The following is a 15,048-nucleotide window of genomic DNA, read 5'->3' as shown; positions in this document are numbered from 1 at the left end:
AGAATTACATATCAATCTTAGTTTGTGCATCACTTGGGTGATCACCAATAAAACCTAAACCACAATTAATCTCCAACCCATGTGTCATTAGGTAAATAGTATTAGAACCCTAGATTTGCACATCAAATAAATCTTATGCTTCAATTCTTGAACATAAGAAAAACCTTGTGCTACATTATATAATTAAAACCATATGTGTAATGATCAACCATTTATCCTTGTAATCAAGATAAACCATGATGGAAACAATACATACTTTGATACTTTCAAATATAATGATAGAACTAATCTAAATAAAGGCGGTTATGATAGAAACTATAAAACCCTGATACATTGGTGCTCACATAAAATCAAATGTGAATCATACACTCCTCAAATAAAAAAAACCAAATCTTAATAACAACCACTGAAATACTATGAGTTGAAATTAGCAACTCTATTAATTCCAAACAGATTTAAGTCACAAGAAAAAGGAAATTAAAATGAGTGCATAAAATTATGCTTAATGAAAATTACAATAAAACTCAATATGATAAATATTTATTTAGAACAAAAATACCATGTTACCATTGTTATGAAATCCTAATACAAATTGTCAAAATAGAAAAGAGTTAAACTTTGAATTCAAATCTGAATTCAAAGTAGAAATACAAAACAGAAAATAAATAAAAGAGAAAAAGGAAAAAAAACCTTACTAGACCTTACCTTGCCGATTCTGCCCAGTAGCAGCCCAACAACTGGACCAAGCCACGGCCCAACACAGCCCAAATACCCTTTCGTCCAAAATATCAACGAGGATCTCGTCCTCATCGACTTCTCACGCATGGAGGACAGCAGGGAGCCGTGCCCTCTTTCTCCTCGACGCTGGCGACCTCCCAGAGCTCGGCGTCGTGACGAGGCGCGCCCTAGCGCCATATAAAAACCCTGGACGAACCCTAACCGCTCTCTTCTTCCTTGCTGTCCCATTTTCCTTCTCACCGAAACCCTGGACCTCACCGGTGACCTTTAGCGCCGGCGATGGAAGCCTCCCCGAGCCAAGCCGAGCACTCCAGCGCGACCGCCGTCCTCGACTTGCTACGCCCACAGAAGGAATCGAGCCGCCGTGATAGAAATCGACGCTGACGATCTCATCTTCCCGAAGGCCGGTGACACTAAATTCCGGCGAACCAGACCACGGCGAGCTTCTCCGACCTCATCATCGTGTTCCTGGTAATCTCCTGAGTCCTCAGTAGTCTCGCTTTGCTCAATTCATCGCCGTAGCTTTGCCGCATCATCCATCCCGTAAACTGCCGCCGCCACACCTCAACGCCGACCGAGCTCCGGCGACCCAAAGACAGCGGCGCCACCACCAAACTGACCACCACATCACCCTGAGTCTAGCCCGCTTAGTCTCCTGCCCACGCACGTCCGGAATCGTCGTCAAATGACGAAATCCCCGCCGTCCAGTAGCCTCTGAAGATGATTTCGATTTTGACATTGGTCAATGCTTGTGTGGCAGCCACCGTGGCAATGGCCCACTGGCCAGTGGCTGTGTGTAGCTCTAACCCGGGTAACCTTAGTATTTAACTTCGTTTTAATTCAATTCCATTATTCCAGCAACTTTGAAAGAATTTAGAAAATTCATATTAACTCAGAAAAATGAAAATAAGATATTAAAATTCTTAGAAAAGAAAACTATATCTAATAAAAATATAATATGAAATTTTTATTTATAATAAAAATTTAAGTATTTAATAATTATTATTTAAGCATTTTCTATTATTCCTAATTGAATTAAAAATTCAATAATTAGGAAAAGAGTATAAAATAAATAAAAACTAGTAAAGTAAATAAAGAAAACATTAAAACTAATTCCCTTTATTTGGAACTTATTAAATCTTTATTATTGGAATTTAAACCCTAATTAATAATTATCTTAATTATTAATTCTTTAAAAATAATAAAATGCCAAATCCAATCTTATTTTTAATTCAAAGTTCTTAATAACTTAACCTTATAATGAAGTTATCAAACTAAGAACTTAGGGTAATTAGGAAACCCTAGTTCCATTATAAACAAAGTGATAACCTCATAATTTTAGGTGGAGCCCTAAAACCTTAATTCAATTATGAACCAAACCCTAACTCCACTACTTCATGTGAACCCTAGATTATTTCAAAACCTAAAACCAAAATTAACATGTGATCATGTTACTTCATTAGTAATCATAAATCCATAATTAGTAGCTAAATGATTACCAAATTCACATACAATATAGGAACCCTATCACCAATAATTTAGCATCCTATGTAGGTATACTCATCAAACCAAGATGAACAAATATGATCAATCTAGTGTAAACCCTAGTTACTATTCTCTTAGGCATCAACACTAGTTATCCATACTAAGAATCACACCATTGTGATGAACCCTAATAGCAACCATATCTACTATTGTGCATTACATAACCATGTTCTACTAAACCCTACTAGTGTTGGATACTTATGAACAATTTTATTTAGAAACCAACCATTCTTCACTTAGTGAATCCAATAATAAAACCTAAACAACCTAAACCCTAATTGATATACTTCTTATTACTTAAGAAGTATGTTCTTCAAAAGTTATTCTTTTGAAGTAAATATAGAGTAGCCATCAAACCTGCCTAATAGGACCTATAAACCCTAGCTAGCTATCACCAGCAAGATGAACCAACCTTGATAGCAGCCTTGTATAATAATTGCTTAGGATGCCTAGGCTTAACTCAACCTTACAAGCCCTAGATGTCGATTAATCCAACATTGTTGTGATCCACCTAATACTTACTCTAACAACTAGTTGCAACCATAGCAACCCATAGAACTCCACAACCCTAATTATCATACTTGTTCTTTATTAAAGAACATTTTCTTCAAAAGTTATTCTTTTGAAGTATATGATAATTAAGCATTAACCATGCCATAGAGTGCTAAAACCAACAACTGTTCATTACATGTTAGGATTATACCAATTCTTATTGTTGTTTTCTAGTAATCTTATTGTTGTGATATATTGCATTACTTATTTATAGTACCAAGCAATCATCCTTAATAAAAACCTTGTTTGTGAACCATCTAAAAGTGCAACACACTTTGAACTAATCATTACAACTCACTAATCCTAAATCATCGGGGTTAGGTCACGCTTAGAGCGAATGCATCTCATACTTATGCATTATTGCATCCTTGAAATCTTTTAAACATCGTCCTTACCGGACGATGATGCTATATATTTCAGAATTTGGAGTTATTGTGTATCGAAGACCTTGCCTGCATAATCTTGCAGTCAAGAAAGGCAAGTTCATCGCTTGCTCATGTCATTTGAGTATTTTTACCAAATTACTTGCAAAGTACTATACTTATCACTCTTGCATAAAAATCAAAAATACTATTTTCATAACTATGAATATGACTATGTGGTGGGCAATGGAACCATGGTATATGTTGATATGGTGGAGGTTCCATTGCAAGGGTTTATATCCATCTAGGATTAAACAACAAATGTCGTCCAGTGATTCTTGTGCCGTAATACCCGTGTTAACCATAAGATCTGGAGTGGGACGGAATAGTCAATTGTATTTCCACCTCTTGTACATCAACAGACGCGCTCTACCGTAGACACTTGTATTCCAAGGGTGCATTTGGTGGCTGGGGAAGCCTAAAGTCCCCACGGCATAGTCCGTAGACACTTGTAGCCCGAGGATCATTTGGTGGCTGGGGAAGCCTAAAGTCCCCACGGTATTGCGGTCTATGAGGGGTGACTGTCGTCGTGGTCGGGGTCCACCCTAAAATGGGAATAATGGGACCGGCGAGGACCCAGGGTCGGGGCATGCAACAAAGGGTGGGTGTGCGAGGTAGCGGAGGAATATGATTGGCTATGACCTTATACCGGGCCTCACACCAAAGGAAGTGTGGACGGGTCACCCCCGGTTGGCACCAAGGTTAAGATCTCTTATGGCTAAAGCACCACACCTCTGCAGAGTGTAATGAATCGTGACCAGTCACTCCCTGTTCCGGGTTTTGGAACTGCGAACGCTGCCGGAAAGGAACTCCATGAAGTTCTAGTAAACCGGTGAAGGCTGACGGACATAGTTCTTCTGAATAAAAGCAACCTTTTGAAGAAATGATTATGAAAACCTGCATTGGTATTAGACTTTCTGGTTTAATGCCGTAGCTAGTGCATTAAACACCTCTTTCCTATAATGAACTTGTTGAGTACGCTCGTACTCATCCCACTCTTAAATCCCCTGCTTAGATATGGAGGCATCGGAGGAGGATCTACAGTGCAACTCGAAGGCCGAGGAGTCAATAACTACTTCAAGGGACAGGACCCTGTCAGAGGAGTTAAACACCTCATCCAACAAGGAGAAACCTAGATTAGCAATAGAAGGGAACTAGTTTCCTAAAACTTAGTTCCTATTTAGCTAGAATCTATTCATAACCCCTGTAGCTAGTTAAATACTCTACAAGTAGAGTTCGTGATAGGATTAGACTACGAGTCGTTCTTCTGGAGTTTATTTGTAATTTTACCTCATTGTAAAGTAGGAGGCTGTGATGATCTTATGTAACAGAGTCTATGTGTAATTCTATAGACATGCCTTGGACCCGCATATGTTTCTGTTGTACCACTCTGAGCGATATAATACTAGTGGAACGGTGTTTCATTGGTGTTATATCAGACTTGCATACTACACCATGCAGTGGTATGCCGGGTCACCACATTGGCCAGAGCATCTACTAGCAACAGAGAGCATGCAAGATCACAAATAACATATAAACAGATCTATAATCAATCTCAACCATGGTATTCAATATTCATCGGATCCCAGCAAACACAACATGTAGATTACATAAAGATGATCTTTGATCATGATAAGCAGCTCACAAGATCTAAACATGAAGCATAATGAGGATAAGACAACCATCTAGCTACTTCTATGGACCCGTAGTCCAGAGATGAACTACTCACACATCACTTCGGAGGCAAGCATGGTGATGAAGAGGTCTCCGGTGATGATCTCCCTCTCTGGCAGGGTGCCGGGAAGAGCTTCAGAACCCTCCCGAGCTAGGATCGACGATGGAGGCGGCGACGGAACTTTTCATGGATGGAGGCTCGGGTATTTAGGTTTTCCTGATCAGGTGAATATATAGGTGAAAGGGCGAGGTCGGTGGGCGCCCGAGGGGCCCACACCATACCTAGGGGCGGCCAGAGCGTGGGCCGCGCCTAGGGGTGGTGTGGCCACATCCTGGCTCGTCTCCGTCTCTCCTCTGGACTCCGTCTTCGTTACAGTAAAATAGGAACTTTGGCTTTCGTTTCGTCCAATTCCGAGAATATTTCCTATATAACTTTTCTAAAATACAAAAACAACAGAAAACAGGAATTGACACTATGTCATCTTGTCAATAGGTTAGTTACAGAAAATGCATAAAAGTGCCATGAAGTGTAAACAAAACATATAGAAATTGGTGTAAAACAAGCATGAAACATAAAAAAATTATAGATACGTTTGCAACGTATCACTCCATTCGAGGAATGGGAGAAGAAAAGATTAAAACTCTCTTACCAACGTACTTGGTGTTGTTTAGCAAAAGTCAATGTTCCAATTCCCAAGAAGCGCAAGGTTGGACCAAAAACCGTGGATTGTGTTTTCCTAGGCTATACTTTTCATAGCATTGGCTATAGATTTTTTATAGTAAAATCCGAGGTATCCAACAAGCATGTTAGTATAATCATGGAGTCGAATGATGCAACTTTCTTTGAGGATATATTTCCCATGAGATATATACCTAGCTCATAGAATCAGGGGTTGCCTAGTACATCTAATCAGGAGTTAGCTACAATTCCTGAACCCACCATTTCAATAGAACACCCTGGAAAACCCGAGGAGGGTAACAATGAAACTCCTAAACAGAGCAAGAGTTAGAGGACTGCAAAGTCCTATGGTTATGATTTCATTGTGTACCTCGTGGATGATACTCCCACTTCTATTTCATAAGCCTATGCATCTCCGAATGCTGATTATTGGAACGAAGCCGTCCACAGTGAGATGGATTCTATTTTGGCTAGTGGAACCTGGGAGATAACTGACCGTCCCTATGGGTGCAAACCTGTAGGGTGTAAGTGGGTGTTCAAGAAAAAGCTTAGACATGATGGTACTATTAAAAATTACAAGTCATGGCTTGTGGCTAAGGGTTATACCCAAAAGGAAGGTGAAAACTTATTGATACTTACTCACCTGTAGCCAGATTGACTACCATTCGAGTACTACTATCATTGGCTCCCTCATACGGTCTTCTTGTTCATCAAATGAACGTGTAGACGGATTTCCTAAATGGAGAGTTGGGCGAGGAATTTTACATGGAGCAGCCATATAGTTTTGTAGTAAATGGCAAGAAGGAAAGGTTTGCAAGTTATTGAAGTCTTTGTATGGTCTTAAGCAAACTCCTAAGCAGTGGCACGAAAATTTCGAAAGAACTTTGACTGCTGAAGGCTTTGTCGTAAACGAAGCTGACAAGTGTGTGTACTATCGCCATGGTGGGGGAAAGGAAGTCATTCTTTGCTTATACATCGATGGCATATTAATATTTGGAACCAACCTGAATGTGATTAAGAATATCAAGGATTTTTTATCTTGTTGTTTTGAGATGAAGGATCTTGGAGTAGCTGATGTAATCTCGAATATCAAGCTGCTGAGAGATGACAATGGTGGGATTACTATGTTTTGAGTATAGCGACTGCAAATATTCCCCAACACCCTATGATCCTAGAGTGGTGCTTCGAAAGAATAAAATTAAATGCTAGAGATCAACTGAGGTATTAGCGACTGCAAATTTTTCCCAACACCCTATGATCCTAGCGTGCTGCTTCGAAAGAATAAAATGGCTGCTAGAGATCCAATGAGATATTCTCAGATTATTGGCTCGCTTATGTATTTGGCTAGCTCTATGAGGCATGCCATCGCTTTTGCTGTAAGCAAACTTAGCCGATTTGTTCAAATCCTGGCGATGATCATTGGCATGCTCTTGAAAGATTTATGCACTATCTAAAAGGCACTGCGAGCTATGACATTCACTATACCGGGTATCCGAGGGTACTAGAGGGTTATAGTGACTTAAACTGGATATCTGATGCTGATAAGATTAAGGCCACTAGTGGATACGTATTTACACTAAGTGGTGGCGTTGTTTCTTGAAAATCTTGCAAGCAGACCATCTTAACAAGGTCAACAATGAAAGCATAGCTCACAACATTAGACACAACCGCTATTGAAGAAGAGTGGCTTCATGAGCTCCTGGTGAACTTACTTGTGGTTGAGAAACCAATACCTGCTATTCCAATGAACTGTGATCATCAAGGTTAATAGTTCTAAGGATAATATGAAGTTATCAAGACATGTGAAGATTAGGTTAAAATCTATCATAAAATGAGAAAATCCAGAGTTTTTGCGTTGGATTATATCCATACGTCTAGAAACTTGGCATACTGTAACATCCCAAAATTTTGAAAATTTTGAAATGTAAAAAAAATAGCACGTAGGTGGGTCGTGGGTGTTGTCCGCTCCGTCAAACATGGAGACGCTGTGAGATGTTGAATATCTTCATTGCACGGTCCAAATCGGTTGGATCAGACCCTCTAGATCTTTTATTAGTAATGGTGATGATAAAACTATGGAATTTGCTAGTTCTGAGCTAACTTCATTTTATCCTTAGAACTATTAACCTTGATTAGGCTGTTTCCGGCATCGTGATTCGTTTTGCTCTTGGTTGAGTCTAGTTGGTTTGTTGCGGTCCTTGTTTTGAGCTTTATTTTGCCGTTGGGCTGGCATGTGGAATTGTTTTTGCTAGTGTGGGCTTGGTCCATCGTTGATTCGTTTTCAGGCTTAGTGTACTATATGGCATTGGGTTTGGTAGTAGGGTTCTATATTATTATATGTTAATCACGACACGGTGTCGGATAATCCATGCATGAGTACGTAGATGTATAGTAGGTGTAGTTCTTTTGATAATGTTAGTAGTTACCTTCTAAACTTTAGAGACTAATTTTTACGTATATTAGGAAAAAGTATGAAATCTTTGTACATACTATTGCTGTTTATTTCAATATGACTCTACGTACTTTACGAGTTTGTCGTGATATGCCGACGTTTTATCTCGTGGTCGAATATTTAGTGTCACTCGCTAATTTCTAAATTTTATTTTTATTGCTTTATTTATTACGTCTATTGGAATATTTATTGTCACTCACATTTTTATTGTTTTTAAGTATATTCCAACAAATATTTATTATAAAGCAAACCCACTTTTATTATTGTAGCAAAATTATAAATACATTATTTTTAGTCTATTAAATACTTTGTGATATCATGCATAAGAAGTGTATTCACAATAATTTTTATTATTCTATTGTTGTTTTTAGATTTTTTTATACTAATTCTTGGCTGACCTAGATTTATGTACAGTTCAGTTTTTGAAACTATTGGACTGTGTATTCGTTTATGATAGTGAGGGAGTTGCAAGTGAGTTATAGAAGAGTTTTTTTAGTTGCAAGTGGAGTTGTTAGTGAGATTTTTCCAGTTGCAAACGGGGTTACAAGTGAGATTTTTTTTTCCAATTGTGAGTGAGATTGCAACTTAAAAGTTCTAGTTTTAATTGGGGCTGCAACTAATCTCAGGTACAAGTGGGTCTGCAACTAAGATATTCTAGTTGCAAGTGGTGTTACAACTGAGATTTGTCAGTTGCAAGTGGGTTTCAACTGAGATATTGTAGTTGCAAGTGGTGTTGCAACTAAGATTTGTTAGTTGCAAGTGATGTTGCAACTGAGATTTAACAGTTGCAAGTAGCGTTGCAACTAAGATTTGTCAGTTGTAAGTGGGGTTGCAACGAAATCTGTTGAAAGTGAGGCTCCAACTAATTTTTTTGCTGCAGGTGGGGCTGCAACTGCTAAGATATTTTAGTTGCAGGTGATGTTGCAACTGGGATTTATGAGTTGCAAGTGAGGTTGCAACTGAGATCTGTTGCAAGTGAGGTTGCAACTAAGATTTTCCAGTTGGAGCTACAAATGAGATTTTTCCAGTAACAAGTGAGGTTGCAATTGATATTTTCCGGTTACAAGTGGGATTGCAATAGAGATTTTCAATTTTTTTACGCTTTAAGTTTTTTTTTTAAATTCTGTGTAGGGTTTAGCGGGTTGCAATGAAGATGCAACTAATTTTTTCCCAGTTGCAAGTGAAGTTGCAACTACGAAATTTTCGAGTTATACTGAAATTGCAACCGACATTTCTCTAGTTGCAAGTGTAGTTGCAACTAAGATAATTTTCCAGTTATAATTGGTGTTGCAACTAAGATTTTCTCTAATTATGATTAGGGTTGTGATTGAGATTATCTAGTTGTAAGTGCGATTACTGATTTTTTTTTTTTGCATTATAATTGAGATTTTTCATTTGAGGATGGGCTACAACTATTTTTTTTTGTTGTGAATTAGCAAATTAGTTTCCAATTTCTTTTGCCCATCGAAAGTGAAAAACATATAAGATCTTTGTATACATTATACATAATTGAAAGCAAAAGAAAAAATGGAAAACAGAACATAATAATTTCTACACCAAACCATTCCATACTACATCCATTTTCGTAACATAATAAAAAAGAACGGAGGGAGTAGCTTAAGGCCCGGCTGGCCAAGTGCATGCATATGTACCGTACACAGAGGAGAGTCCCTAAAATTATTTACTCGTTCGCGTACTCCCGAAAATCCGCCAATCGTCGCCTCTCTGCTCAGATTCTCTACGCAGAAACTGTAGTGACCAATTGACTCGAACGAAGAGTGGGAGTCCATTTCGCAAAGCACCAGCAGGCCAAAAACCCCAACCAAATCTCCGCCACGGCGCCACCGCGCCACCGCACTGCAGGCTTCTAGGGCAAAGAAGCATCCAAGCGACCGAGGTGAGAGGAGATCGCCGGGGCGGGGCCATCGCGGCGGCTCCGTTTCTATACTCGGGCGACGGCACCGGTGCGTACGTCCAACCTTTACTCCCCATATAATTCCTGTTATTGCCCCCCTACGGACCTACGGGTTTCTCTACTTTTCCTCCTCCTCCACCCCCGTCGTTAAATCAGGCTCTGAGGGGGTTGCGTTCCTGCATCTAGCGATCTATTGACGTTTGCCCTCGAAAATTTATTGGTAAAATTGTTACTCCAATTTTGCCTCGGTTTTCATCTAAAATTATAAATCATCAATAACTAAGTAGGGATGCCAACAAATCTGGCTATACATGGACCTGGAAGTGCTCATCATAGTGCTTTTGTTCTCTCTTGTAAACTACAGTTTAGTTTTCATGTCCTTTTCAGTCCTTTTCTGTGTAATTTATGGGGTGCTCGGATAGAAGTTTTGTCATGCACTCTATGTAACAAATGGGGAATAAATCAACAAATATTTCATGTGCCATTGTGTTTGGAAACAGGGTATCCCTTGCGTAGTGCACAAGGTCTTTGTTTGGCATAAGCTAGGATAGGGCAGCCACCCTGTCCAGCTGTTTGACTTGTAAATAACAACACCCTCTTATCGTCTTACTAAATGGCCCCTTCCAGTTCTAAAGAAACTACGAATTCGGAATCATGACAATAATTTCGGAATCATAGTATAATTTCGTGGATGTGTTAAATCTAAAATATATTAGACGCCTTGAACTTAAGACACGAGAACTGTCAAGGTCTTTTCGAGTCAAATGGATTTCAAATATTAGGATCTTGAAGGAAAGGTGGCATCTGACCATGTGCACCGACACTTGGTCACCCTTGGCCACGCAGCACCCTTTGTTTCCCCAGGTCACTACATAGCTCGGCAGGACATAAATTAAATGTTCTATTTCTGTATGTAGAATTCTAGGTTTTTTTTTTCTGCACTTCCATCTCTGTGCCCTTTAGGACCATGTTTTCTTTAAAAGGTGTATCATGGGTTATGACCATCGTCCATAGAACATGTATTATATATAGTTTTTGTTTCTGCTACGGGTTTCTGCACTTCGTTGCAATGTTTAACATGTATTATTTTAGCACTGGCGATTTTCGTTGTTCTGATCGTATTGACAAATGAGCTTTGTTTAGTACTTAGAGTACTTTGAGAACCATGTCTATCCTTTTTTTTGTGGAAATTTAATGTTACTTTAATGCAAAAGTAAAGATGATTGCGCAATTGATTAAGTACATCATAAGGTGTGTCTGCTGCATATGTTGCCTTGTTACAATGATCAAGAATATCTGATACCAGTATCTATATTCAAGAACAATTGATTAGTTCCTCTTACTGAACTGTCATTAATTTCTAACTACTTTGCACTTTCAACACATTATCTATATTCAAGGTGACATTCAGAAGTAGTCACGATGGTGGATTTCACAGCACTAGAGCTCCGAGAAATTATGGAAAAGCACAATAACATTCGCAACATTTCTGTTGTTGCTAATCTGCGGCATGGTATGTGCTAGCATACTGATGTTTTATTCACATAATTATCTGGTTTGATGTTCTATAGCTTGCTAATAGTTTATGTTGTTCTGTAACTATTGTTCTGTTTGGATTTGGTGGTGTATTATTGTGCATGATAGCAAGCTTACACCATGTTTTCATATTATATTTTTTATGTATGAAGCTACCAGTTGATCTGAGTTTGGCAACATAGAGTTCTTATTAATTTATTAAGTCTTTAATATGATTGACATAGTAAAGTAAAATGCGTTTCAGTAATTGCTAGCCTGTCTGTTCCTTTCAGTTAGAAAATGTACTTGCCTCTTGCTCTGAAGTAAATCAGTAGTTGTTTCAATAGTCAAATTATTCTGCATTACTGCATAGAAGTATGCTGTCTTGTGCAATTTGATTCCAATAGACCATATATGTTCGTCAAACCATATCTATCTATCTATCTATCTTGTTATTAATCCCTGGAACTTTCCAAGTTATGTATGCTATCTTTTAATCGTGGCCTCTACTTGTGAAATTTGATGCAGTGTGTTTGTTTCAATAATAAATGGGTGCATTGTTACAATTTTATTTACTCATGTCAGGAAAATCTACACTTACAAATTCTCTTGTGGCATCTGCTGGGATTGGTATAAAAGAAGAAGCCGTTGTAGTTCCCATTACTGATACACGGGCAGATCAAGCAGAGCCTGGTATTTCTATTAGATCCACTAACTTCTCTCTTTTGTATGCGATGGACGACGAGTCAGTTGAGGCTTACAATGGAAAAGGAGATGGGAATAAATATCTAATTAACATTATTGATTCACCTGGGCACGTTGATTTTGCTTCGGAAGCCACAGCTGCTATCCATATAACTGATGGTGCTCTGGTGGTAATTGATTGTATTGAGGGTATCTGTATGCAAACTGAAACGGTGCTCCACCAAGCCCTTAGTGAGATGGTCAGGCCTATACTTTGTCTGAGCAAGATGGATAAGCTATTCCCTGGGCATGAAGTTGAAGGTGCCAAACCTGAATTTACAGGTGAGCAAGTGTACCAGATATTGTCCAATATTATTCAAAATGCCAATGCAATTTTGGCAGCAAATGATGCTGAGCGCCTTGGTGATGTTCAGATCTACCCTGAGAATGGAACTGTGGCCTTTTCTTCATGTTTACATGGCTGGGCATTTAGGCTCGCTGACTTTGCTGAGATGTATGCCTTGAAGTATAAAAAAGCGGATGCAAATGAATATATGAAGTTTCTTTGGGGTGATAACTTTTTTGACTCTGCCACTGGCAAATGGACCACGAAGGATAATGGATCCGGCACGTGTATCAGAGGCTTTGTTAAGTTTATCTACAATCCAATCAAGTCAATCATGGATGCCTGCATGAATGATGATAAGGGTGAACTGTGGAAGATGTGCTCGAGGGCTGGTGTGAGTATCAAAGATGATGACAAGGACCTAACAGGCAGGGCTCTTGTGAAGTGTGTTATGCAGACTTGGATGCCAGCTAGTACAACTCTACTTAAGATGATGATATTCCATCTCCCCTCTCCTTTGGAAGCACAGAAGTATCGTGTGGAGAACTTGTATGAGGGCCCCCTCGATGACATGTATGCAGAAGCTATAAGAAACTGTGACCCAGATGGCCCTCTTATGTTGTATGTTTCCAAGATGATTCCAGCATCTGACATGGGAAAATTCTTTGCATTCGGCCGTGTTTTCTCAGGGCGGGTTGCAGCTGGCATGAAAGTCCGGATCATGGGGCGTTCCTATGTCCCTAGCATAAAAAATGATCTTTACCCAAAGTCTGTTGAGCATACTATTATATGGACGGGAAATAACCAATATGATGTTGAGGACATTCCTTGTGGTAGCACTGTTGGTCTTACTGGGTTGGATGGGTACATCATAAAGAGTGCTACGCTGACAAATGAGAAGGAGCTTGATGCATGCCCAATCAGAGCAATGAAGTTCTCTGTGTCCCCTGTCATGTTTGTTACGGTTGAGTGCAAGGTTTCGTCAGATATTCCCAAACTGGTTGAAGGTTTGAAGCGTCTGGCGAATTCTGATCTCGTAGTCCTTTGTAGCGAGGAAGAATCTGGCAAGTACAGAGTTGCTGCAGTCGGAGAGCTCCACCTTGAAATTTGCTTGAAGGATCTGCAGGAATGCTTGATGGATGGTGCAGAAGTTACTGTTTCCAGTCCAGTTGTTTCTTACCGGGAGACCGTCCTTGGCAAGACCTGCAATGTGGAGGGAAAATCTCTAAGTACAAACAACAGCCTGTCTATTGTAGCCCGCCCTTTGCATAAGATATTAGTTGAGGCCATTGATGCTGGTCAGTTGGGCCCACATACTGATCGTGTGGTGCGCTCACAGATACTTGCTAAGTGTGGTTGGGACGAAGATCTCGCCGATAAGATTTGGTCTTTTGGCCCTGATGCAGTTGGACCAAATATGGTTGTTGATATGTGCAAGAGAGTGCAGAATCTGGAGTTAGCGAAGAAATTCGTTGTGGCTGGCTTCGAGTTGGCATCGAAAGAAGGGGCATTGGCAAAAGAGAAGATGCGGGGCATTTGCTTCGAGATCCATAATGTTGCTATCCATGTTAATGATGATTCTAGGGCTAAAACTGCTATGGTTCAGACAGCAATTTATGAGTCTCAACTTGCTGCTAAGCCAAGGCTTTTGGAGCCTGTATACATTGTTGCGATGGAGGGCCCTCAGAGTGCACTCCATGCTATCTATGGCATTCTTGAAAAGAAGGGAGGGGAGGTGTACCAGGTCTTTGAGAGGGAATACACACAGCAGTTCCACGCGAGGGCGTACATTTCTGTTAATGAATCCTTTGGTCTCGCCAAGGAAATCAGGGCTGCAACAGCTGGGCAGGTATACCCGCAGTGTGTATTTGGTTACTGGGATTCGATGGCTTCTGACCCTTTTCAGGCAAGTTCGACAGCTGGGCAGAGGGTTTTGGATATCCGCGAGAGGAAGATGCTGAGGAGACCCTCCTTCCAGAACTAGGTCTATATTATTTGTGATGAGTTACGAGTGTCATGTATCCCTTCTCTGCTCTATAACCTGGTCATCTTGCAAATGAAATTTTTGATAGCTTAGTGTGTTATTTGCTACCTGGCAATCCTCTGATGTAACAGCAATCACCAGCACTTGTTTTCTTACATATTATGTTCTGATCTAGTTGTACAATTTGCTGAATATTATTAGTTCATCTCCATCTTGTGAGTGTGATTTCTGTAGATTATGCTGTTTACTATTTCTTCTTCTGCAACGATTTCCCCAACAGGTTGTGCTTGTTGTTCTTGAGGTCGTCGGTGCACTTCAGTGCCACTCACTTTCGTCTGCGTCGACAGCGGTTCTTGTAATTTCCGTGTGCGCGAGTTGGTTCGAGTCCTGGGAGCGAGCCGACACACCTTTGCGTCATATGCTTGGATTTTCCCCCCCTTTTTTGACTGATGGAAATGGCGAGTTCACCATCCAGAAAAAGCTTTGCAGTTTCACCGATCAGAAGAAATGAGATACGACCACGAACACCGACCAGGATTGTT

The 15,048-nt window shown here is 39.9% G+C and overlaps 1 protein-coding gene across 1 annotated transcript; it reads left to right on the top strand.

Moving 5' to 3' along the window:
* Positions 1-9,761: 9,761 nt before the first annotated feature.
* LOC127342450 (elongation factor 2) lies at positions 9,762-14,717 on the top strand. Its single transcript, XM_051368409.2, has 3 exons — positions 9,762-10,026; positions 11,378-11,490; positions 12,078-14,717. The coding sequence occupies exons 2-3, from the start codon at positions 11,400-11,402 to the stop codon at positions 14,504-14,506; spliced, it is 2,520 nt and encodes an 839-aa protein (XP_051224369.1). The 5' UTR covers positions 9,762-10,026; positions 11,378-11,399; the 3' UTR covers positions 14,507-14,717.
* Positions 14,718-15,048: the final 331 nt, after the last annotated feature.

The sequence above is a fragment of the Lolium perenne genome, chromosome 3 (genome assembly GCF_019359855.2).
Source record: "Lolium perenne isolate Kyuss_39 chromosome 3, Kyuss_2.0, whole genome shotgun sequence".
NCBI classification, from domain to species: domain Eukaryota; kingdom Viridiplantae; phylum Streptophyta; class Magnoliopsida; order Poales; family Poaceae; genus Lolium; species Lolium perenne.
This window is presented reverse-complemented; position numbering and strand designations above follow the sequence as displayed.

What these genes read in the sequence shown, in the direction of transcription:
- LOC127342450 (XM_051368409.2), top strand. Translation starts at nt 11,400, where the DNA reads ATGGTGGATTTCACAGCACTAGAGCTCCGAGAAATTATGGAAAAGCAC. An exon ending in TGTTGCTAATCTGCGGCATG is followed by an intron (nt 11,491 to 12,077) that starts GTATGTGCTAGC and finishes TACTCATGTCAG; the next exon opens with GAAAATCTACACTTACAAAT.